Here is a 25,960-nt window from a genome sequence, read left to right as displayed (position 1 = left end):
GTACTTAGTTACTTAGCGAGGTAAACCTGGGGATAGAAGCGATTGAAATAACCTATGTTTTTAAAATGCTGGTTTAGATATTCTTCCAGTGCCTTCTCTTAACCCTAAACTAAAAGTTAAAAAGAAGTTAAAAAACATGCCTTATGCCGCTGTGGGCTAAACCTCTGGCAACTGTTAAGCTGTGGATATATATACAGTATATATGTTTGACAAGGAAGTTCAAACAGCCCCTCATCTAACTGATAACTCTTCCCTTTTGCTTTACCCCTCAGTGCCTGGCTCCTGTTTACTCTGGTCACCTCTGTGCCCTTTCAGGCCTCTGGTGGCCCTCGGAGCAACTCCCTGCTGGCCCTGCTTAGTGTCCTTTCCTGCAATTCCAGGCATGCGAGTAAGCGATATTAAAACAACGTCTGGCGGACAGAGGGAAATGAATCTGGTCAGGAGGAACGAGCTTTTTCACGGTGAGAGGACTGCAGGGTTTCAACCCTACTTCCGCTGAGCCCCTGTTCAGCAGCTTTTATAATAATAATTGCTTACACTTATATAGCGCTTTTCTGGAAACTCCACTCAAAGCGCTTTACAGGTAATGGGGATCCCCTCCACCACCACCACCAGTGTGCAGCCCCACCTGGATGATGCGACGGCAGCCATAGTGCGCCAGTACACTCACCACACACTCACTCTCTGTGGATTTTTAATGACCACAGAGAGTCAGGACCTCGGTTTTACATCTCATCCGAAGGACGGCGCCTTTTTGCAGTATAGTGTCCCTGTCACTATACTGGGGCATTAGGACCCACATGGACTGCAGGGTGAGTGCCCCCTGCTGGCCCCACTAACACCTCTTCCAGCAGCAACCTTAGTTTTTCCCAGGAGGTCTCCCATCCAGGTACTGACCAGGCTCACACCTGCTTAGCTTCAGTGGGGTGCCAGTTGTGAGTTGTGAATTGCAGGGTGATATGGCTGCTGGCTGTTTTATAGGTCACTGCTACTGTAAATCACTGAAAGTAGAGACTTAAACCAACTTCTCTGTGATCAGTCTAACAGGTGGTTTGTTAAATATAGGAATTTGAGGATTACTTGGAACAAAGATACGACAGTGCAGCTGGTATGTACAAGCAGCCCCTCTAAAACAACAGATGAGGTAGAGGAGAGAGAAGTTGTTTCACTTATTGAATCGAGGGAGAGCGACAGTTCAAACTCAGAGTGGATTTAACCAGGTCACCAGAGCTAACATCCCTGCTTTTATGAGAAGTGCCATGAGATTGTCAGTTGAAAAAGTCAAAGAAAAAATTTCATGGATGCCAAGATCCTGGTAAGATTAGGGGGAAGCTTTCCTCTTACTTAACTTAACGTCTTCCAGCATTAATTACTGAATTGATACTTGATTCCTCAATTACACCAGGTGCTGCAGATCACTTACATAATTAAGGATTAGCTGGCACCTGGATCAAAAATGTGCAATGAAGTAGAAGTACTAGGGTTGCCTACTCTGGGATTAGATGATGGGGAGTTGGAGTTTCCTCCAGATTTAAATTCACTACAAAAAAATCTGTCAGCTTGTACTTACAAGTTTAATGACAGGCCTTAGCAGACATGCAGGAAAGACTGTCCAGTGACCGCCCCCACCTCCAATTACTGCATACCAGGAAGAGCTCAGCGGGGCTAACTAACCCCTTATTATCCACTGGGAAGCGCTGAGATACAGCCCTGTCTCCGCTGAGATGATTTAGGTGAGGTTAAGAGTCATTGGGGTATTGGGTTATCTAATCAGAACAAACACTACAAAAATGATAAATACTAGAAACTGATTCAATTTGCAAGCTTTTGAAAGAAGATTCTCTTGTAAGTTTAGGAGTGATTCTTCAGCTTTTGTCATTTGTTTCTTAGTAAAATCATTCAGATTAGAATGCAAGATGTGTGTTACAATGTTATTTGCAACCAATCCTCATATTCTAGTGTACCTGTTTTAATATGAACTGCATATATTTTAAGTCTCAGTGTTTGCTTTATGTGTCTTAAATTTGCCTCCTATCGGATTCTTGTGCTCCTTTGCAAACATCTGTCCTTTTTGAGTTTATGTTCACAGAGCCCTGCAGTATAACATGTGATGTAGTGGGCTTGAGAGAGAGAGAGAGAGAGGGGCTAATTTAGGTTAAGAGAGATAAAGGTGGAGGGAGGTCGTTAGCTCTGGACATTAATTGCGAGTGTCTTTGATTGGGAGTCATTTGACAGCAGAAAGACAACAAGGGCAGATCTGCCAGGCTGCATCCTGTTTCCCTCTGTCCTTCTTGCAGAAATCAGACAGGACATCTGGACAAGCCAGCATCACGCTGCAAAGAGGTTTATAATATTTTATCCTTTTGTTCCTCTTTCAAAAAGAGATTTGGTCACTTGTGCTGTCTATTTGTTTAATGAGCAGGCCTTTAGCCTGCTGACTGATTAAAAGAAGTTTTAATTTGCAGAGAAGCTAAGTTTGTCCTTGCCCACAAGTTTTTTTTTCCACCTAATTGCTGGGAGCAGAGGACACTTGTGTGGCCTCAGCAGTGGTCGTCCTGTTCCAATTATCCTCCAGGACAGAGCCAGGCGGTCAATGACCAGGGAGCGCAAGAGCCCAGACTGAGGGATCACAACAGTGTCACTTAGCACTCAGGCCCAGGTACCGACGACGCTGGGAGATTTCCGTAACAGCAGCCTTTCCACGGGACGACCAGCACTTACCAGCGCACGGCGTGGGAGACTTGCAAGACGAGATATCGACCACACAGCTGCTTGGGTAAGAGTAACGCGTCTTCAGATTCATCACAATGCCAGCCAGAAATTCAGTGATGCACTGTGATAACTTTAGTGTAGCTTTGTCATTAAATTCAAATTATTGAATCATTATTGAATATTCAAATGTTTTTCAGTCTTAAAAAGAAATCTGTCGATTCTAAAGGCTTTTAAAGAGAGAATGCTGAAGATACTTATTTAAGTAACATGGAAAGAGGAGACGCCTCATGTGCTTGCGAATGCTGCTTTTGATCTGTGTTTTAAACAGATTTTTAGACAACACTTTTCTGAATGTACACTAAAACCAATAACTTCACTGAAGATGCTTTTTTATTGTGTATCTTATAGTGTAAAGAATGGGAGAACCTAGAGTAGCCAATCAAACTTAAGCGTGTGCCTTTGGGAGACAGGGAATCCAAAGTAACTATGGAAAACCCACATGAGCACTGGGAGATCATGCATACTCCACACAGAAGGCACCGTAGGTCAGAATCGAACCCAGGTCTCACAGGTGTGAGGAAGCAACACTATCTGCCACTGTGCTGTCTTGGATGCCTTTTTGCATGTTTTTTCTCCATTAGCCCGGGATTCTCTCCTTGCACTCTTGGAAAGATATTAGGCCTGTTAATTGACTTAATTAACAAGGATAAAGATTCATTACATTTGAGCTGGAAGCCTAGGTGTATTTGTGATTGCTGGTTATGCTCAAAGACAATTTCTTAGAAGGTTAAGTGATAATGGGGATAGGCACAGTCCCTAAAGTCTCTCCTGTATTTACAGTGTTGACTGTACTGACACTGGCAATGACCTGCTAACTGGCCCCTGTCTGCAGGTCTGACTTACACTACGTGCCTGAGTAAAGATCTGGAGCACAATAAAGTAACATCTGGTCCGTGTGCAGAGCCAGCAAGCTGCACGCCTAATACAGCTGGCTGCTTTGATATTGAGACACCCATCAAAAGAGTCATAATGAATCCATAATGTATATTTTTTACATCACTTACTAGTGGTGTTCTGATATAATGTTTACTCTTAATTTCCAACTTGCGATTGCTTGTAAAGGCTTACCACAGTGTGTGGTATTTTCCCAGTGGTTTACTGTGGTTACAACATAAATGTACTCTGCTTTGCTGTTGGTTTGCCCCAGGTGGCAATATACATGATCTCTCTGCTCTGCTCTCCTGGTCTAATGTTGTTTTTGAACATTGTTCTGTTTTCACCATTGTATACGCCAGCATACAGTTAAACTGAATAATCATACTTAATTTAGCAAAGGCGCAATTGTTCATTAAGAAGGTAGTGTAATTGGTGAACATGGAGTCCTACAGTAACTCCAGGCAAACCTGGAGCTGACAGCCATCACGTAATGCCTTGTGGCTGCCTGCTGATTTGTGGAGCACTGATTGTAGGAATAGTGCTCAGAGGTCTGGAGCGGGAATCTGGAATTCTCCAGGGCTCTTTAGACTATAAATACTGACGGATCAACCCTGATGGATTCTGAATTGTTCTCCCCAGATCCATCCTCTGGGACAGCGGAAGTCCTGCTTGGATTGCGTGCAGCGAGATGGAGTGGACACGCAAGGCCGCGTCTTTTCTTTTTCTCTTCCTGGTGCTCGGCGGCGGCGGCGTCCTCGCGGGCAGTGGGCCGGTGGACGAGAAGGGCGGCGAGCCCCCCGCGCAGAAACGCCAGTCCCGCTCCTCGGAGCCGAAGGGCACGGTGGGTGGCAGGTGCTCCTACACCTTCGTGGTCCCCCAGCAGCGGTTGACGGGGGCGCTGTGCCTGAGCGTGAGGGGGGCCGGCGGGGAGGAGGAAGGCCTGAACCGGACGGAGCTGGGGGAGCTGCGGGGGGAGGTGGGCCGGCAGCGGAGCCGGCTGGAGCAGCTGACGCGGCAGGTGGAGGTGGGCGGCGGCCTGGCCGGCGAGGTGCAGCTGCTGCGCAAGGAGAGCCGCAACATGAGCTCCCGCATTGTCCAGCTGCACACCCAGCTGCTGCACGAGATCATCCAGAGGAAGGACCAGTCCCTGGAGGCCAGCCAGTTGGAGAACCGCATCCTCAATGCCACTGCCCAGGTGGGAGGCCTTTTCAGGCTGCATTTTAAGACCTGTTGTAGAGATAGAGAGGACAGCTCCGCTGTCACACCCTTCATCTGCAGACGCATTAAAGAGTCGGTGCCAATTAGAAGAGCAGTGCATATATCACTGATATCACTGCCAGCTCCACAGCTCCTGATAGGAGAGTCAGCACTGATTGGAGGAGCAGTGCGTCACTCACTGATGTCACTGCCAGGTCCACAGCTCCTGACAGGAGAGTCAGCACTGATTGGAGAAGCAGTGCATCTCTCACTGATATCACTGCCAGCTCCACAGCTCCTGACAGGACAGTCAGCACTGATTGGAGGAGCAGTGCATCTCTTACTGATATCACTGCCAGCTCCACAGCGCCTGACAAGAGTCAGCACTAATTGTAGGAGTAGTGCATCTCTTACTGACATAATTCCAAGCCTGCTAGTGCCCACCTTGCCACAGTAGTCTCTACTGCCATAAAGGTACTGGGCTTATAAGCAGATTTTAAGGAAACATTAAAGTATCATAGCTAGGTTGTTCTATTTGAAACCGAAAACGTTTGAGAACTTTATAGCAGGCTGATGTTTAATTGAATCCGTTAGCGACTTAAATGGCCTTAATTATAACTCTTTTCTTAATTGAGGAGTCTGAGATGAAATATCACTGTGAAAGCTGCAGAACGCAACCTGTGGGCTAAGTATTTGCGGTAATACTGTATTATTCCTTAACAAAAAGAACTCTTTTGAAAGAGCTTACCATTATGTCTTGAGTTAAGCAATGGACCTTAATTATAGATTTGGTTTTAATGGTGACTGAAACAGATCAGTCCTGATGAAGAAGTTTGCAGGAGAACAAAAATAATTTACCTCAAAAAAAAAAAAGAAAGGAGGAAAGGAAACACATTGCAACACAAGCCGCAGACTGTTGCTTCATATCAATATCTGGAAGACCTTCCCCAGGTGCTGCAGGTGATGGCCAGTTTCCAAGAACTGGAGAGGAAGTACGCCGCCCTGGCCTCTGTCGTCAACAATCAGAGTCTGCTCATCGCCCGCCTGGAGAGGCACTGCCTGCCCGCTGTTGACGACCCGACTCCAGAGGTAGGGGGCGCTACTGGGCTTCAGACCATAAATGAAAATATTTCTCCCAACACTGTGATTAGAACTCGATGGGTCTTTTTTCCAGTTCTAAACCCGCTTTTCTTATTTGTCTGCCAGTTAATTGTTTGAGAATAAAGGACATATTTTATTGATGATGGAGGTAAGGCTCCAGTTGCCTAACAGATCAACAGTTGCATAACAGAACATTTCAGCCTGATATGCTGTAAATGCTGAAATAATCAATTGCTTTTATATCCATCCTGGTTCATGCATAAAATTAAGTATTACAGGGTTAAGAGGTATTTTAAAGAATATACGGTAAGTATATAATATAACAAAGGTGGCCAAGCCTAATCCCAGGGAGTCACAAACCTATCACAAATATCTAAGATTTGACCACTGAAGAGCATATTTTTAGTGGGAGGAACCCCCCCCTGCAGCCACAGTGAGAACATACAAACTCCACACAGATAGACATCCAGTGTCCAGAATTGTACCCAAGGCCCCTGAGCAGCGAGGCAGCGATGCTTACCAATGTGGCATCCTGTCACCCTGGGCCAGCTCCATGAGGCATTTCAATCACAGCTATTTGAAAGCTAGCTGTTTTGTCCTGGCTCTCACGCCTTGTCCCTTGTCCTACAGAAGAGCTCGGCGCTGCCCCCGCAGGTCACAGTGGTGCCCGCTTCCCCATCCGGAGCCTGGAACAGCAGCAAGGAGCAGCGAGACATCCAGAGAGACCAGAGCCCCACCCTGACCCAGGAGGGGAGCCCGTGGAGGACACGAGCGACCCCACCCTCTGCTGGTGCGCCCCCCAGCCCCCCCACAGACAGGCCCTACATCAGCTATCCCATCACGAAAACTCCAGGTACAGCACAGTCATGCCCGCTATCCCATCTCGGTCCTGTAATAGGCCTGTTTGGACCACTCCTCAGGGCCATTCCCCTGCTGGTTCCATCTTGCTACTACTGAGCTTCTTAACGTAGAAATGGGAGAATGCAGCGCAGTGGTTAATTATAGTAAAGGCTAAAAGGGCCTAGGGAGAAACACTTAGGGTGACCCAAAGAGATCTGTGGCATGTGGATTACTCAAAATCTTGTGACTGAATGTGAAAAACAAGCAGCAGCAGCAGCAGCAGCAACAAAGCAGGGGACGCCCCTTCTTAGTGAACTCTGTGGGCAGGCTGGAGGCCGGTTCCCAAACTGTCGATTGTCAGAGTGAAAGCAGGCTCTTCGTTCCCTGACCTGTGATTATACAGGCTGTGGTGAGAAAGAGGGTCTGGTTTAGGCTTGGGAAAGCATAAACACACTGGCTATTCCCATGAGCAAAGAAGGGGTGGCTGGGAATTCCAGCAGTAGATGGCCTGTTAATTGCTTTGGTAACTTATTCAGTATGACCTGAGACCTCTGACACAAGCTGGGTGCTGTTCAGTCAGTCAGAACTGCAGTTGTCTCTCTCCTATCTCATTGTGTATCCCAGGGCATCGTTATCTACAGTCCCAGTACCCCCACAGCACTGCATATCCACTGCAGAAACAATATCTTTCTTGTAACATGGTGACCAAGCCTGTGCACAACATTCCAAATGAGTACTTATTAGCACATTGTACAATTTTAACATGACATGCCCTGGTTTAAATCTACACTTTTATGTATCTATACCCTCTTTTTGCCTTTTTCATGGCTTTAACACAATGTTGTTACATAGAGGACAAAAGTAGTTTGAATGTTAAGTAAAGTCTTTTTCAAGCTCATTGTGTCTTGTCTTATATTTATTGACGTATGTTTTTGCTTTGTTAAACCCAATGAATCCAAAAAGCATTGCAGGATATATGATGCATACATCATGGAAAATGCTTTTGTAAGGAAGAACAAAATGTCTTTGGAACTGTGAGTGATTGTCTCTCCTCTTGTCCTCCGCAGGGCCTTGGCGTGACTGTCAACACGTCCTGGAGTCTGGCGAGACGACGAGTGGGATCTACCTGCTGCGGCCTCTCGACACTAACCACCTGGTGCAGGTGTGGTGCGAGCAGAGCCATGCCCAGGGGGGGTGGACTGTCATCCAGCGAAGACAGGATGGCTCGGTCAACTTCTTCCGCACTTGGGAGCAGTATAAGGTGAGGGTCTGTCCATGAGCAGTGTCTGATTGTCTGTGTTAATCAGTGTTTTAGAAAATAAATCGTCTGGGTCTTTGAAAAGAGAAGAGAAGCTTCCACATAGTAAAGTCACTTTCTTGGAGTGGCAGTGTGTGATTAAGACATCATGAGCTGGTGACTCATAGAGGTCACTGACTGTGACCAGGCAGATGGGATTAGTCAGCCAGGCTCTCTCAGCTGCTGGCTGGCAGTGACATCACAGACAGTCTCACTGCTCCTCCAATTTGCTCCCTCTCCTGTCAGGTACTGTGGAGCTCCCAGCTTGTTGAAGGGTGAACAGCCTTGACAGGGGGTGTGCGAGAGAGGCTTATGCCATCCTCTTCCAAACCATGCTAGTGAGCCGAGCTAAAAATTATTTCAACTGTTTGCAGCCACCAGGTCTTCTTTAGCTTAACCCCACACCTCAAGGTCTCCTTTTCTCAGATATGTTTCATGAAATGCTAACACCACCTGCCTGCCTCCCCCTTTGTGTGATCCAGCAAGGTTTCGGGAACCTGGGCGGGGAGTACTGGCTGGGGCTGGAGCACCTGTACTGGCTGACCGCTCAGGATGACTACCGGCTGCGCGTGACACTGGAGGACTGGCAGGGCCGGCAGGTCTACGCCGAGTACGACAGCTTCCGCCTGGAGCCGGAGACCGACTGGTACCGCCTGCGGCTGGGCAGCTACCAAGGCGACGCGGGCGACTCCCTCTCCTGGCACAACAACAAGGCCTTTACCACTCTGGACCGCGACCGTGACGCTTACACTGGTGAGGCTGGCTCTTACACTGTCTGGGGCTATGGTTTGACTTCCTAGCAAGCCGAGCCAAGAACCAGCATCCCACCCAGAAAAACAGCAGCACAATGTGGATGTGATTTTTCCCCTTCTGTCTTTGGTGGGATGAGCCATCAGATAGAGAACCAGAGCTCAGGCTCGTACAATTAGGACTCCAGTATCACACACCAGTCGGGCAGGAGGCTGACGTTATGTTGAAGTGCAGCGGGAAAACCTGAGCTGGTTTGCTGCGATTTGGGGGAGTGTAGTATCCGTCCATCCGTACACATTAAGAACATAAAAAAAGAGAAAGATTGAGAAAAATTACAAACGAGTCGAGGCCATTCATCCCACCCAGCCTGTTTGGTAGATGGTAATTAATTGACTTGAGGATCGTGTTCAGCCGTGTTCTAAAAGAAGCCTGGGTACAGGCTGCAACAGCATGGCTGTGAAGCTTGTTCCAGACCCCCACAACCCTTTGGGTAAAGAAGTGCCCCCTGTTTTTATAAATGTGCTTCCACATGGTCTCACTACAAGTTCCACTTGTGTCCTCTGGTTGATTTTCACTGTTCATTCCGAAGATCTCCACTCAGCTGACTTTGCGAGTGCCTTGGAGGATTTTAAAGGATTTGTAGGCATCTAGAAAGTCAATTTAGCTGCTTTTCTCAGCAGTTGTCATATCCTGTCTGATCCGTGAATCTTGCCTTTTTTCCATCTGTTTCAGGAAACTGTGCCCACTACCAGAAGGGTGGATGGTGGTACCACATGTGTGCCCACTCTAACCTGAACGGGGTGTGGTACAGGGGAGGGCACTACCGCAGCCGGTACCAGGATGGGGTCTACTGGGCAGAGTTCCGCGGTGGCTCGTACTCCCTGAAAAAAGTCTCCATGATGATCAAGCCCATTTAATTAGCGGCAGAAGGATCAGAGAGCGCCTTTCGGAACATGACAGCACTAATCCCTAAGCATGATCTAAACCTTGTAAAAAATCACCGTGGCAGAGGAGATGTAGTGACTTTTTTAAATTTTGAACTCCCGATTGTTAGCTTTTTATATTCCCATCTGATTTGAGGGTTGCCAGTTGTGTGTTCTTCATGTCTCCTGGATCACGGATACGAACCGCGAGACCTCACACGGGAGGGCTGCTCCGACACGCCCGCCTTCAAGCCACTTGTCCTGAAGGCATCACAGGCAGCACAGCCCTGTACCGGAGGATTTACTGATGTTTGGAGGAGGAGGTCATCCCATAACCGATAGCACCAGTGTCCAGCAAGTGCCCAGGAGGCCGCAGGGGTTGCTGTGTTTGCTGAGAGCCCGGACAATCCTAGATGGCTATTTCTACTCCCTCCTGCTTGGCCAAGTTAACTCTACTGCTCGGGGAATCCCTGTCGCAATCAGCACAGTCAGCTACTGACAAGACCCAGCCTGGAGCCTGCAAAGCCCGGGTCATATAGCTCGTCCTGTGCTTGGTCAAATCATGAAATCATGATAGAAGCATGGTAAAGCACACAGAGGGGTCTGGTCTGATGTGACGAAATCTGTACAAAACAGGACAGAAGCATGGGAAAATCACAGGATGGAAGTTAGAATTAGCAGAGTTTATCATTATAAACTTTCGGAAATGGTTTCTGTACCTCAGATCCAGAGTGTTTATAAAGCAAGCAGAGCTGGTTACCCGGGGCAGCTGGTGTATTTTTAGAACCTGTAGTTTGACTATTAACCATTCTTGTCTTAGGATCTATTTAACGTTGAAGGACAAACATGGTCATAGTTGATTGTGAATACTGCATTTACATTTATATGTACTTCCACTTTAAAAACAAAATTACCTTTATTGCAGTATTTGGTTGGTGGCTGGTTCAATGTTTTTTGTTTTTTTTTCGCGCCCCGTCCTGCGTTTCTCTTCAAGTAGATCAAACAGTCAGCTCTCTTGACTCAGACTCTGTAGCATCTGTCCTTCTTACAATGAAAAACCACGGAAATGACTTGGCAGGAAGCTGAAAGGCTACAGGTGCCTGTCCTGTCGCTCGGCAACGAGCCCTGCAAGGATTCCCCTGCCACTTCCTGACTCTTGTCAGGACTGGCAGATCAAACCAAGCTGCGCTTTCGGCTGTAGACAGCTGAGACTTACCCCCACCATCCTGAATCCCGATCCTCTGCCTACTTTAATCCTAATCCTTTTCCAGAAGTGCAGTTCACACGGTTGGAGCTGTGTGGACCTTGTTCATCAAATAAAAATTGACACTTCAAGCCAAATAGCACTGTTTTCTGCTTTTGATTCCATGTATTAACTCTTTGTGCAAGGGCTTATAGACATTTCAAGGGAAACTAACCTACAATTTTGATTTAAGATTTGCTGATTATTTTTGGCTCTGCAGGAGTGTTTCAAAGGTGCTTGCTGCAGGAATCGGATTACATCACTGCCTCCGCCCTCCAGCACTGTGATTCCATCAGGCAGCAGGTATTTCTAGGACGAAACCTGCTCCTCTTCCTCCCTCAGATGGAGTGGGAGGGGCCTAGAAGGATGGAGACAGTGATGTAATCCATATCGCGTTTTGCAGAAGCTCCCACAGAGTTTCTGCAAAACAAAAGACCACCGAGTTTTAGCCAGGATTCTCAAATCTTTCCCCATTAAATAAATACTGATGTACTGACCCAGTTTTACCCGTGCACAGTTCTGGATTTTTAAAATTTCCCATGATAGATCTTTGATCCAGAACTAAAAAGAAATAACTCTTTATGAGACAGGCAGATTCTCAAAGTTTCTTGTGTTCCAGAGCCTGAATTGGCTGTGTAGATGCAGAGGTCAGCCCAGACAATGCAGGTGTAGTGCAGATCCACAGTAAAGTCCTTTATCGCTGAAGTGGAGAATTGGAAATTTCCTGGATCCTTCAAAAAATGGCTGGGTGAGACCCTCTAGTCGGTTAACTCGCAACCAAACTGGGCCTAGATGGTTTTGATTGGTTCCTGATCCTGTGCTTGAGCACTTTACTGTTCCGTCTTCCTCAGCATACGTATGGCATGAGAATATCTGTGAAACAATCTGAGATATACTGCCGAAAAAAGTTTTTTAGTCAAGACTGTGGTTTGCATTGTTGGTACTTCTTGCAGACACTCAAATATTAGGGACTTCTGAAATATTCAGCACACTGTAAATACAGCTGAGGTCACTGCAGCAGAAGCAGCTGACAGTAGTGCAGAGTGAAGACTGGCCGGACCGACCTATTGCAGAGCACGTGTTGTGGAATTGTGTGATCTGGGTTGTGCGTCAGGTGTTTGTTACATTGCGGTGACTTACTGTAAGTACGATTTATTGAGCAGCTAAAACCGGCGAGAGAAAGAGGTGCAGATGGAATGGCGAAACCGAAATGGAAATGCAGGAGAACGAGGGACGACGACCTGTTTGAACTCCGTGCCTTTGAAGGACTCGGTGTAGGCCGTTCCGGTGCAGACTGGCTTTCTGCTTGCGGTTTAGACGGCGAGCATTTTCAACATCCTTCAGAGAGGATTTCCTGTGCACACACGACAGCACACGCACCTCATGAGTGAGCGGACTCAGCTCGTCCCGCCATGATTACACGTTCTGCGCTGAAATGGTAAAACCTGAAAAATTTTGTTTTTGAATCCTAATGCTGGTCGCCGCATAGAGAGAGAGCAAGTTGTTTTTATGTTTTTTTTTCAACAAAAGCCTGAGATTTACTGTTATGAAGACATGGAAACCAAGATACATCTGCTTATCTGGGTGTTGCTCGTCTTTCAAAGGGGTGAGTAATCCTGTGTGTGTCTACGTACCAGCAGGAGTACTGATTTAAGGTCAGACAAGGGGAAAAAATCTCAGAACAGCATTTTCTCATTAAGGCTTTAATCACTTGGTGGTACCCAGCACACAAGGGGACTGCTAATTCTTGAATTGGACAAAGAGTGATAAATTATCAGTATTCCTTCATCTGTACTGTAACTGTGTGGCTATCCTTCAACATGAATGGTTTTTATTCTAATTTCCTGTCTACTTTCAAAGCTTGATTGATTTGGTTTCTTTCGTTTCTTTTCTTGATTATGATGTGGGTTGCTGTTATTGATTGTGAGGTTTTCTTACTTTGGTATGTTGTCTTTCCTTCTGAAGTGTCTGGATCCAGGATAGCATTCTCAATTTGTGTAAGTGACCGAGCGGATAAATCAAATATAAAATAATTAATCATAACCCCCAACTTGTAAAAGATCATACCTGAGCGATTATATGATTAGAGGCACACGAGTTCTTGGTTCTCTGGTACAAAGAGCAATAATTCAGGCAGGCCTGGCTAAACAAATATTTACTAACAATATACATACAGCATATTACACATATCATAAACATGCAATACACAAGTTTCCCCTTAATACAAATTTACAAATAAGGCAACCCAGAGGGCTAGCATTGTGACCACCTACCCCAGAAAAACCCCAGACTCTTACCAAGTATTCTAACTCTTGTATAATACCTACAAAGGCCCAAAGAAGAAACAAGCTGGCTTCTAAATTAACCAGAAAATAATCTGCGGATAAATTTCTCTCTGTAAACCTGGGTGCCGCAAAATGTTAGATATGATAGAAACCTATCTCCTTATTCTGAAATGCGCCTACTCACCATGAGAGGCTGTTTCTGAGGAATTCTTTACGTGGGAAATTAGAGTGCTCCAAAAAACTACAGAGCAGATACTTAGCTCCAATCTGGTCTTTCCCAGTGGTCCGGAAAAAAAGAGCTTCCTTTCTCGTCTTCTTCTTCTGTACCAGCCTAATCTTTATATATAGTCTTCATGGAGTCACAACATTTAGATGGAAATCATTAACAATTGTGAAGTGAGGAGTAGGTGAATTAATGATTTACTGCTTTAGCATATTCCAGAGCAATCAATACAATTGGAATTCCCTGAGAAAATACTAAATATTTTGTGTTGGAATGATATGCCTGGGCTTAATTGTTAATATTGGGCAGATTTAAGTTAGCGAGAAGAAATTGCAGTTCAGAGAAACTTAATAAGGCTTGAAGAAAGTTAGTGGGCTGGAATTCTGAATATTTTTACACTTATTAATCATTCATGAGTGAGTGAGAAAATGAATTCATTTAAGATAGAGGAACCCAATACTAAAAGTCACCAATTTTCAACACCCTGGAATGCAGTCACTTCAATATAGTTCAACAATCGCCATTAGCTAAGCTACTAAACGAGGGCATGGAGCTCAGAAGCGGGGAAAAAAAAATAGAAAATGAGCCACTTCCCATCTTGACCCTGCCTGAAGCAAATTTCCCCATCACACATTTTCGTGTGAAACACGGCCCAGTGAGATCAAGCAATGTGAATGTGATGTGTGACGATAAATGCCACATCTGCGCTTACCCAAACCGAGCCTGTGTTAACAAGTGAGGACTCCACCTTGTTTCCCACGATTATTAATAGATGATTGTTTTTTGTTTTAAAAATGTTGCTCAGTGACAGATGTGGTCTCACAGTTACAATATTGGCCAGAAATGGGCTCCCTTCATTTCAGTGTCTAAATGAACTACAGTACTAGCGAAGTTCTCTTTTTTTCACAGAAACAAGATAACACGAGAGATAACATTTTCTGTTGACGCTGATGCTGGTGTTGCACGTCTCCCGATTTAAAAACTTGATTGGGGTCAATCGGGTAGAGAGATGTAGATCATTTTTACCAACAGTGGTGCAATCAATTAAAAAAGTTGATCAGGAATCACACTTCATCAGAAGAACTGTTCATCTCTTTCCTTTCCAGATTGCCAACAAATTTATGTGGTCCTAATTAGCAAAGTAGGTTGTGTGTTGCATAAGCAGAACTAAGTCAGAACCCAGAAATGTATAAGGAAAACATTGAAGGCTCAGTATGTAAGCTCAACATGCATTATGAATTCTCCAAAACAGGTTGCTAAAAACAGATTGTATTAGAGGAAGAAGCTTGGAGCAATTTTACCTACTCTCTTCAATGCAGCACCATCAGCGACAATCTTATTATTATGGAACAAGTAATAGGTTTATTCCATGCTGAGAAAAAGAAGAAAGAAAACACAAGGTTTCGGCCGTGGAGCCTTCTTCAGGTGTCAGGAGGAATAAACTTATTACTTGTTCCTTTGCAGCCTATGCATGCTGACGCAGCTACCCACCTGAACTACTATCTTATTATTATTATTGTTTTTATTAAGTATATATCCCTTTTCATCACAGAGGGTCTCAAGACAAAGAGGAGACCCCCTTCATTCACTACTGAAGCTCAGCCCCCACCTGGGTGAACCACAGCAGCCTTAATAACTGTCACTCATGCAAGCTTTCAATGCATGCAAATTACAACTCTTAACGGAACACCTGCCATGGTTCTGCATTGATATTGATGCATTTTCACTTTCGTCTTTGAGGGTAAATGAAAATAAAAAAGGGCAATGCATTCTCCCCCCGCCCCCCTCCATTCTCTCTCCCTCTGGTCCCATGAGAATGGCCAAGGCAAGGGTTTGTGTGATAAGACTTATTTTTGCACAAGACTCCTTTGTCACTTCAGCTGTATCATTATCTCAGCAGTCAACACCCTCCACACAGAAAAGACTGAAATCCTGAAGGGTCAGAACGATTGAACAGAATTGCAATTCGGAGAAACGTAATAAGGCTGGAGGGAACTTGGTGGGCTGGAATTCTGCATGTTTTTGTACATTAACAGATGTATATTGGAAAGGAGGCTAGTGTCTGATTTATTCAATGCAATAAACGGAGGCAAAATCGTGTCAACACTCACCAGGTTGGCTGATTTTGGGAGTGTTCTTTATGGGACCACTTCTGGGATTTTATGATGATTTGCCAGGTTTCACTGCAGCTACAAAAATCCATTTCATGAGATCGGGTGGGGCCTGAGAAAGCTTTAGTTTCTTGGTTGTCTTCATTTGACACAGCCATGTCACAGTTCACTGTTGGGAAAAACCATGACCGTAGTCAGATGCCTCTTTCCTTAGAAACCTACTTAATTAACAAACAAACCAACTGGATGGTTTAAACAAGTGATATAATTGTTCAATTAATGCCCTCATTTTGTATGTGAACTCACAATCTTTGTATGTGTTCCCTTTAATGTTCAGTATGTTTTTGGTAAACTTTTCCTGGGCTGTTCTAATTTTACATTTTTTCATTGTTTGCTTTGGTTTGGACGTGCAGTAGCCTACAGTCCCCAAGTCCCTGACCCACACCTTTGTGTTGTGATAGTGTGTCTGAGTTAACAGCCTTGGCTATAGGCATTTTAACCTTTCCTTCCTTTCCCAGATCTTACTCAGGGAGGGGAATCTATTTCAGCTTCAACAGGTAGGTCACATTCTCTGTCCTTCTTTTGTTTTTTTTAAAGAGATGAAGCTCAGTACTTTAAGCCACAGTCACAGATCAGAGGTTGTTCAGTGGGCCAGTTAAATGACTTCATGTGAGGAATAACATGGACTATTGGCCTAAGGTACCTAATAATAATAATAATAATAATAATAATAATAATAATAATTAATAACCAAAAATATAATCCAATTATTCAAATTTAAGGATTTCCTTGAAAGAAAACTTGTATTTAGTGACTATAATTTTGTGCAATGTGTTTCTTAATTACTTAAGAAAGTAAGGTTGCTCCAGAGTGTCCTGTTGAGATCAGCCCTCAGAGAGCTGTGGTGAGATATGGGGACCCAGTGACAGCGAAGTGCACTACAACACAGACAGCCAGAGGAATGGGCTGGGAGGCTCCAGTTGGAGCTACAGGCATGAAAACAGATGTCCAGTCTGTCACCTGGAATGTCAGCAGTCTGACTGATTGGACTGCAGAGCCAAAGTGCTACGGAAACTTCCTTACTGAGCCCAAGCAGTGCAGGAAGAATCTCATCATCATTCTGTACAGTGAGTAGCCTTTTATAATTGATGTATAAGGTAACCCAGTGAGTCAGTGCTTCTTATTAATGTTAAATCCCTCTCTGTCAGGCAGTTCCCATGACTAGAGAGAGAGTATTCACTTGAAAAAGCAAACATTGTTTTGTAAACTGTTTTTTAAGTCTGCTGACTTAAGTGCCCATGAACATTGCTCACACATTACTAAAGGTGACAAGGTAACACATATACAGTATTTGTCTGTACTAGCTTCTTTCGAATCTTTACATGCGTGTTTTTGAATTTTTACTCAAAGCATTGTCTCTTTACCCACAAGGGTTAGGAGAGTATGAAACAAACTACCGAGCTACATTTTTATGCCACTTCTTTCAAGAAACAGATGGATGAGGCGAATCGCTGGAGCAATTAACTACTCAGCATCAAATGGGCTAGATGAGCTACATGGGTCCTCTCTTTTATAACCTTTCTCATGTTCTCACTTCCAGTACTGGTACTGTCTTGCATGGGAGGTTATATACTGTATATATATCTGTAATTGTTATCTCTGCTGGGCTGTGCGGAGCTCAGCTGGTTCTCCCATCACCAAGATGCAGGGTTCAGTTCTTGTCAGCCTCCTGCCTGGTTTGGTCACTTATTCCTGATTCCTTCTCTGACGTGGGTCTCTGTGACACTGCATGGGTTGGTGGGGTGTTGTGGGCTCTTCAAAGCAGCGAGCATTTTATTTACAATGTAGAATGACAAGCTTAGCTCTTGTCAAGCTCATCCTGACATCTCTATTTCCTTACTAAATACACAAGACAGATTTGAACTTTAGACGAACAAAACAGTTTAAAAAAGTCTTCTTTGCTGCATCCTGCTAAGGTAAAACCTCCCCTTTCTTTAAAACCTTTATTTTATGATACCTCTGCTTCCTGCTCTTGATTGGTCACTAGTCTATGAGTATGATCTTCACCACGGGCTTCTGGGAGATGTAGTTGAGGCAGAATCTACCATATTTCTGTCTTCAGTGGCACAATAGATCCCTACAGCAGCTATTAACTGCAATATCTCATATTGTTGTCTTTCTCTTAGACGACACTTTTGTCCATAATGTTGGTGTTCTTAATGCAACATTGGAAGTTTTGTGAAATTAAAATAATCTGAAAAGGGCAAAAGATGGTACTTGTTTAGTTGATACAGATGTTGGTCAAATATAGTACTTTGCAAATGGAGAACAAGCAGAAAGGCTAAACTTACTCCTCCTTCCTTGCGGATATTATATGAAATTACTTGAAATTAAGTGAATGTCAGAAACTATGCCTGCGCTAACATCACAGTGTTAAACAGATCAGAAAAGCACGCTCATTTCTAGTGATTTTCCGTCAGCAGATGATCGAATGAAATCATTGCACTGTTATTCACTGAAATGTCGTCCCCACTGCAGTGATGAGTTTGTCCTCACGTGGACAAACCCAGTTTCGCACGGCAGTCACGATGGCTGCACATATGTTGATAACCTTCAGATATTTCCCATCTGCAGTTTCTGTCTCCTTCAGTCTGGGGCAAGGGAGTGCAGATGTGTGTGAAGACAGGGCGAAGGGAATGGGCAGCACGCTTTAAAATCCCACACGCCAGCTGTGGCCATGAGCACAGTGCCTCTCACTCCTATAGAGGCCATGCCCCTCTCTCTGTGTATGCGTATCTGATGAAGTACAGTATGTAGCTTCTTTTTCATTATTAGTGCTACACTGAATCACAAACACCTGGTTTTCCTTGGCTGCTTTTTAATTTCCATTGCCTGTTACACTACTGTTGTGTTTCGTGTGTTTCCCTTCAGAGTACCCAGACAGTGTCTCTCTCAGCTCTGACAGCCCAGTGGATCAGATGGTGGAGGGGATACAGTACCAGCTGCAGTGTGAGATCAAGAACATCACTCCTATTCAGAACCTCACTGTGAACTGGTACAGAGGACAGACACTGATTCACAGTCAGACCTTTTCTCACGACACTACTAGAACACCTGGGAATGTGTCTGCGACCCTCCTGTTCACCCCTGACAGAGCTGACAATGGACAGCAGCTCACCTGTGAGGCAGAGCTCAACCTGGGACCAGAAGGACCACAGCCCCCCCCTGCAAATCAGTCTGATCCTCTCAGCATCACCATGCTGTGTGAGTTTATGTAACCTTATCATTTGCAATTCAGTTATTCTGTTTGGTGTCTGTTTTATTGGTGTTCTGCTATTGGGCACTTTATCAAAAGCATTCTTCTGCATCACTGATATCCCACTAAGTGGTGAAATGTGTTCACTTCAGCTCTAAGCGACTGACTGTCATGTATTCCAATTTAAACAGAAATTAATTTTTCTTGTTCATCAGCTACAGCCAGAACACCGCAGAATTTACAACTAATAAAACTACGCCAGTTCGACAGACTGCTTTAGACTTCGTACAGTGACCAGGACCAGATGACACGATGCTGCTGCTACTGTTTTGTCATATCTTTTCTCTGTAGGAATTTTACTTCGTTGCAGTTAAGGATAATTTGATAGAACTGAATTTTATACTTTTATTCACAGATGAACCTGAGATCACAGGGTGTCCTCTCAGTGTTGATGTGAAGGAGCATCACAGTCTAGAGAGCAGTGTGACCTGTACAACTGAGGGCAGCCCTCCCCCTGAGACCAGATGGGTCAAGGATGGACAGCAGATTGACCCCTCTGTCAAGCTGAATAGGACTGATGGAGGAGAGTTCACCTATGAAGCTACTAACACACAGGGGTCTGTGAATCACACTGTGACGGTAGAAGTGAGATGTATGTTTTCCTCAGTATGTTTATCTTTTATGTACTATTTTACACACATGCTCAGTATTTATACATACAGTGAACATAATACAGCATGTGTATAAATAAAGAGATGGAGAGAGGGTGATGAGACATCGATAGACGATATGTAAAGATCAGGCATCCCTTACAAAGAGAAGATGTAGCCTATGGTGCCTTATTCCATTCTGTTTTTAAAATTAAAACAATTCTCTTAACCAATCATGCTGATCATTATTTTATTTCATATCCACAACCCACACAGATGGCCCTGAGATCACAGGGTGTCCTCTCAGTGTTGATGTGGAGGAGCATCACAGTCTAGAGAGCAGTGTGACCTGTACAGCTGAGGGCAGCCCTCTCCCTGAGACCAGATGGGTCAAGGATGGACAGCAGATTGACCCCTCTGTCAAGCTGACCAGGACTCATGAAGGACAGTTCACCTATGAAGCTACTAACACACAGGGGGCTGTGAATCACACTGTGAACATCTCAGTGATTTGTAAGTACCATCTAAAATATTGTTACAAATGGGGGTTATGAAACCTAGCATAACCTAGACCTAGCAGATTAGTCAATAAAATAAATGATCATAACCCCCAATTTGTAAGCATTTTGCAAGAATATACCCGAGCAGTTGATATAGTTAGAGGCACATTCATTCTTTGTACTCTGGCACAGCTTTGGTGAGAAGAGTAATAATCCAGGCACATTGGGTTAAACAACTGTTTATTAACAATGACAGTGACACACATTACACCACACACAACATAAAGATACAAAACACAAGTCACTGTATTTACAGTCCTACTGCATGTCGAAATCACCCAGAACATCCCAGTTACCAAGTAGTGCTACCAAGTACTTGACTCTTGAATTATGCCTACAGAGGCCAAAGAAGAGATAAGCTGCCGTAATGCAATACAACCTGCAGTTAAATCTCTTCCTCTAACCTGGATTCCACAAAAGAAATAAGAGTCGACTCCCTATTCTAAAATGCACCCACTAGCAGGAGAGGCAGTATTAAACTGAGGGACGTCTCACTCAAAAGAGCTACAGAATTGCAAGTTCTCTTTGCAAGTTTCAAAACCTTAGCCCCAGTCAGGTTTTCTTTCGGGAGGATCATGAAGCAGGGGCTCTCACCTGTCTCATGCTACAGGTTCCAACTCCTCCTGACTCCTCTCTCTCTTGGGCTCTGACCTTCCTTCTCTGCCCTTCGCTCTTTTCCTTCTCCTGATCTCACCTTATAGGGTGTGTTTCTGGACTGTTGATCGACACTTAATCATTTACCAAGAACTTTAATTAACTAAGTAAACCAACTTAATGATTGCTGTGACCCCCTACATCTCAGCAAACAGCTCTGAAGCTGGAAATGTTTACAATGCCAGGTGTTACACTCTTTGTCTAGAGTCTTAGACACCTCCACTGTCTGCTACCACAGTCTGTACCAACATATATGTCACTGTGTCATGCTGATGGAGTAAAATCAGGCTGCAGAGCTCCTGGGTGGCTCCTGCAGTGAAGTCTTCGATCAAAGTGCAGGACACAGTACATTCTGCAGCCTGGAGATCACAGGTTCAGATCTAGACTGTGCCACTAGCACCGCGTGGTCAGGTGAACCCAGGACATGCACATGGACAGACTGAAATTCTTCTCCTAACTTAAAACATCTGTTTTCAATTGTTCTGAAACTTTCAGAAACTAATCAACTAATTTTGCTCAACAAATGATATATTTCTGCTGTGTTATCTAACAACAGGTTTCTAAGCATATCACATATTCCACTGGGTCTTTTCTAATCCATTTAATCAACCCACAGATGGCCCTGAGATCACAGGGTGTCCTCTCAGTGTTGATGTGGAGGAGCATCACAGTCTAGAGAGCAGTGTGACCTGTACAACTGAGGGCAGCCCTCCCCCTGAGACCAGATGGGTCAAGGATGGAAAGCAGATTGACCCCTCTGTCAAGCTGACCAGGACTGATGGAGGACAGTTCACCTATGAAGCTACTAACACACAGGGGACCGTGAATCACACTGTGACGGTAAAAGTGAGATGTAAGTTTTCACCGAATATATAAAAGCTCTTACTGAAGCACTGATCCAGAGACACTGCAGGCTTCACAGCTGCTGAACCGAATATATTCCCTGTTGTGTCAACCAGGAGCACATGTTTCCTCTAAGAACAATTATCTGTTTCTCAGAAGAATATCAGTTATTACAGTATGTCCAGGTTAAGCCTTATGTCCTTAACCCACAGATGGCTCAGCTGGAGCTGATGGCCTTTATGGGCTGGTTCCCTAAGCCCTGAGAAGGAGGTGGCAATTTCTTACAGATGAATCAGTCAATCAGACAGCTGAAGACAGGCGACAGTCCAGAGAAGTGCAGAATTTAGGACGGGCAGAGAGGCACTTCAGTGATTTGAAATGTCTCAAAAAGCTGTGTTCTCAACCCACAGATGGCCCTGAGATATCATGGTGTCCTCTCTGTGTTGCTGTGGAGGAGCATCGCAGTCTGCAGAGCAGTGTGAACTGTACAGCTGAGGGCAGCCCTCTCCCTCAGACCAGATGGGTCAAGGACGGACAGCAGATTGACCCCTCTGTCAAGCTGACCAGGACTGATGGAGGACAGTTCACCTATGAAGCTACTAACACACAGGGGACTGTGAATCACACTGTGAACATCTCAGTTCAATGTAAGATTCAGCTTAAAATGCGTTTACTTCTTGCTATATTTTTTTCGCATTGAAACAAATATTACAACTGCAAATTATAGAAAGTAAGACACTCCTCCTATCCCAATTTACCTTTTGTCAGGAGAGCAGCAGAAATAACAAGATATTAACAAAATATGAGAAAAAATAGAAGTATCAAGGAAATTTAAAGAATGCAGGAAAAGGAGAATGGTGGTAAAATAAATGAATGTTGAATTTATATTATAAAAAAGAATAACAAAGTTAGGGAATTCAGTGCATTACTCAGCTTATGTGTCTTTTATTCTCTGGCACATCTTGATAAAGTCATGAGCTGGTGGAGAGCACAAACAGGACAAACAATAAATAATACAATAAATTATATATTGTACAACACACATTTCACAACTGCTATTTAAAAATATTTAGATGCCTGTGAGTTACAGAACCCTGCTTTGAGCTGCTTTCTGAATTAGGAATGCCTTGAAAGGTAGAGAAGGAACATGTCCTATTAAGTAAAAGGATCCAGGACTTAAACTTCTCTCTAATAAAGACGCTTAAAAAACCAATGGGAAGCCATTTCCCCATTCTGGCCAACGCATCACTAACCAAGGAGAGATGTCTTTTAGCCTGAGGCTTCCACAATATTGGAAAGCAGAATTTCCTGAAATAAACATGGCAGCAAACCCCTTTCATGAAGAGTACAGGTTCTCTTCCAGTATTCAGAATACCAGCACAGAATCTGGTTTCAAATCTGCTGAAGTAGGAATACTCTCACAGTGTCCAGTCTTCTACATTACCGCCCACAATGGTGATGCTACCTTCTTTCCATCCAGCCATCCATTGATCTGTCCTGGCTTGAGGCCTGCTTTGTCCCATTAGTCATCCTTATGGAGACGGGCTTAATGACCTCAGTCATAAAAGCACTGCTCACTGTTTCATTTTTGTATTTGAATAAGGCTGATTTAACCGTTTAACAGTGAATTATATTTGTCTGTGTTAACAATTAGCACCCCTCCTTTGATCATCTGTATCTGTCACCATGTTTACTTGCCTCCAGTCCCACGTGCAGCTCTGTAAATGCATAAGACATAATCATCATATTGAACCTACAGGATAGGTTAGATCTACGGGGGCGTTCATTTAATAAGCCCTCTGTGGTTAGAGTCATTCATTGGAAGGGTAGAAAGCAAGATCCCGTGGTGTGAAGTTGCAGACTCTGAGCTTTTGGGAATCGGTGCCATTTGTGTTGAAAATAAAAATCCCAAATGATCCAAAAGATACCCCGTTCAACATTGTATCCTCCACCCACAGATGGCCCTGAGATCACAGGGTGTCCTCTCAGTGTTGACGTGGAGGAGCATCACAGTCTAGAGAGCAGTGTGACCTGTACAACTGAGGGCAGCCCTCCCCCTGAGACCAGATGGGTCAAGGATGGACAGCAGATTGACCCCTCTGTCAAGCTGACCAGGACTGATGGAGGAGAGTTCACCTATGAAGCTGCTAACACACAGGGAACTATGAGCAAGAATATATCGATTACGGTCGTATGTAAGTAAGAGCTACTACAAGGCTGTTTTTGAAGTGGGGATGTGAGTTATCTACAGTAGAGTTATATAGTTATTACTCAACAGCACACCCTGTGATTTCCTGTTCCATGCTCTTATTGCTGAGGAGGGCAGTGGCTTGTGGTAACTGACATGGCTGGCACTTCCAGTAAGTCTTTGAGTAAACCACCATGCCCTTAACATAGGGCAACACTTGTGTATCTATTATTATTATTGTTGTTGTTGTTAATGATTGATTTATTTGACTGAAGCCTGTATCGAGACTGGCTTCCAAAATACATGATGTTAAAATATAAATGCATCTACAAACTAATATGATAGAACTGTTTCTTAGAACTCATTGAAGAAAGATAAAATGCTGGTGCTTCATATTATGATGCAATGTGTGATGCCATTAAGTGAGAAAAATAATGGAAGAGACGTTGCCGAATCGGCCAGGTACATCTGGAGCTGATGGTCTTTATGGGCTGGTTCCCTGAGCCCTGAGAAGGAGGTGGCAATTTCTTACAGATGAATCAGTCCATCAGACAGCTGAAGACAGGCGACAGTCCAGAGAAGTGCAGAATTAAGGACAGGCAGAGAGTCGCTTCACTGATTTGAAATGTCTCACAAAGCTGTGTTCTCAACCCACAGATGGCCCTGAGATCACAGGGTGTCCTCTCAGTGTTGATATGGAGGAGCATCACAGTCTGCAGAGCAGTGTGACCTGTACAGCTGAGGGCAGCCCTCCCCCTGAGACCAGATGGGTCAAGGATGGACAGCAGATTGACCCCTCTGTCAAGCTGACCCGGACTCATGGAGGACAGTTCACCTATGAAGCTACTAACACACAGGGGACTGTCAGACACACTGTGAATGTTACAGTACAATGTAAGAATTTCCTTTAAAATCTAATTCCTCAGGGTAGACGTGTTACAGACGCTGATGTGATTGCAAGACCTGTTGTCTACATTAGCTGCACCATTCTTAGCTGATATTCTTGAAGAGCTTCTGCAAGGGGCATCATAGTTATGAGAAATGCACTGAGTGCTTTTACCCATGCAGGAAAGAAGTCAGTTGTTTAATGCAGGAAAGAAGTTAATTGTTTTTCTTTGTGAGGAAATATAGTAGGGAGATGAATATCGGTGTTGCACAGTACACTGAAGCCCATTGAGCGCTATTACACTTTTTTAAGATTGAGAAAATAGCATGCAAAGAATCTGTAAAGATAAGCAATAAAGACTTGCCCAGTGTGATAAACTCAATATAAGTCTTTTTATGTGGCAGGGGATGAAATACAGATTTGACATGATCATACTTTTTTTTCCCCCCCAGACAAACCAACTTTTGTTTCATTGAATAAAACCCATCTCTTTGCCAGCGGAGAAACAGTCATTTTAACATGCAGAGCTGAAGGCAGCCCATCTCCTCAATACCACTGGAATTATTCCAGAGGTCCTGACATAAAGACCATGACCACAGACAGCAAGTCTGAGATCACCATCGCTGCCGCCTCAGTTGGAGATGGTGGTCAGTACAAGTGCATCGCTACAAATTCTCTTGGGCAGGCGGTCAAGATATTCACCGTGATAGTGGAGGAGCAGGGTAAGGTGTTCAACATCTCCTTATAAAAACACAGTAACAGTGTGTTTGTACCTGTGTGATTCATTGTCTTCATTTTATCATTTTCTGCATCATTGTTTGCCAGATCCCTGCTTTGTTTTCTGTGTTTTACCATACTGTACTTTACTGGGACTACAATACTCGAAACGCGGAAGAGAAAGAAATTGAATGCAAAAATCTTTTCACTATTTTTTTAGTTGTTTTTTTTTAGTTTTAGAAACAAATCATTCCTTCATGATAACAATGGTATTTCATTTCTGTTTAAATTAGCAGAAGAAGGAAGACATTTCCTGTATTGGTGACAGTATTTCATAACATTTCTTAAATTCTTCATGAATTGAGGGAAAGAAGTAGAACTTTGTGACGTATCGTAAGGGAGACTCCAAACCGGTTCCATTAATTTTAATCCAAAGTTTGATGTGCATCATTACTGTTCAAGTGACAGACTCCTTGTTAACTCGTATAATTTAAACATACCTACGAAGCGTTTCTTGCAATTTTTAATTCCTGGAATTGAGTTATTGAGTTTGAATGGTCTTCAGTTTGCAGTCTAATAGTGTTTTTT

The 25,960-nt window shown here is 44.1% G+C and overlaps 2 protein-coding genes across 5 annotated transcripts in view; both read left to right on the top strand.

Moving 5' to 3' along the window:
* Positions 1 to 712: 712 nt before the first annotated feature.
* angptl6 (angiopoietin like 6) lies at positions 713 to 11,097 on the top strand. 2 transcript variants are annotated; one of them, XM_088603428.1, is made up of 8 exons: positions 713 to 1,733; positions 2,576 to 2,776; positions 4,288 to 4,843; positions 5,797 to 5,934; positions 6,577 to 6,799; positions 7,854 to 8,047; positions 8,566 to 8,836; positions 9,566 to 11,097. In XM_088603428.1, exons 3-8 carry the CDS (start codon positions 4,337 to 4,339, stop codon positions 9,748 to 9,750), a joined length of 1,518 nt encoding a protein of 505 aa, XP_088459554.1. In that variant the 5' UTR covers positions 713 to 1,733; positions 2,576 to 2,776; positions 4,288 to 4,336; the 3' UTR covers positions 9,751 to 11,097. The 2 variants fall into 2 exon arrangements, with proteins under 2 accessions (XP_088459554.1, XP_088459553.1); XM_088603427.1 differs by lacking the exon at positions 713 to 1,733 and having other exon boundaries at positions 1,761 to 2,776.
* A 1,009-nt stretch (positions 11,098 to 12,106) lies between these two features.
* LOC148650050 (intercellular adhesion molecule 5-like) overlaps positions 12,107 to 25,960 on the top strand; it is a 57,509-nt gene continuing 43,655 nt past the window's right edge. Inside the window, exons 1-11 of one of the 3 annotated variants that reach the window (XM_088603412.1) lie at positions 12,107 to 12,605; positions 16,137 to 16,175; positions 16,488 to 16,745; positions 18,550 to 18,882; positions 19,290 to 19,526; positions 19,801 to 20,037; positions 21,355 to 21,591; positions 21,992 to 22,228; positions 23,540 to 23,776; positions 24,427 to 24,663; positions 25,108 to 25,377. In XM_088603412.1, coding sequence (XP_088459538.1) covers positions 12,509 to 12,605; positions 16,137 to 16,175; positions 16,488 to 16,745; positions 18,550 to 18,882; positions 19,290 to 19,526; positions 19,801 to 20,037; positions 21,355 to 21,591; positions 21,992 to 22,228; positions 23,540 to 23,776; positions 24,427 to 24,663; positions 25,108 to 25,377 — 2,419 coding nt within the window. In that variant the 5' untranslated portion in view covers positions 12,107 to 12,508. Of the gene's footprint in view, positions 12,606 to 16,136; positions 16,176 to 16,469; positions 16,746 to 18,549; positions 18,883 to 19,289; positions 19,527 to 19,800; positions 20,038 to 21,354; positions 21,592 to 21,991; positions 22,229 to 23,539; positions 23,777 to 24,426; positions 24,664 to 25,107; positions 25,378 to 25,960 lie in introns of all 3 variants that reach the window. The other 2 variants (XM_088603411.1, XM_088603409.1) reach the window with 2 other exon arrangements.

Source organism: Lepisosteus platostomus, chromosome 13 (assembly GCF_059453375.1).
Source record: "Lepisosteus platostomus isolate fLepPlt1 chromosome 13, fLepPlt1.hap1, whole genome shotgun sequence".
Classification (NCBI taxonomy): domain Eukaryota; kingdom Metazoa; phylum Chordata; class Actinopteri; order Semionotiformes; family Lepisosteidae; genus Lepisosteus; species Lepisosteus platostomus.
Note: the sequence above shows the minus strand (reverse complement) of the source record. Positions and strands in the feature narration are given on the sequence as shown.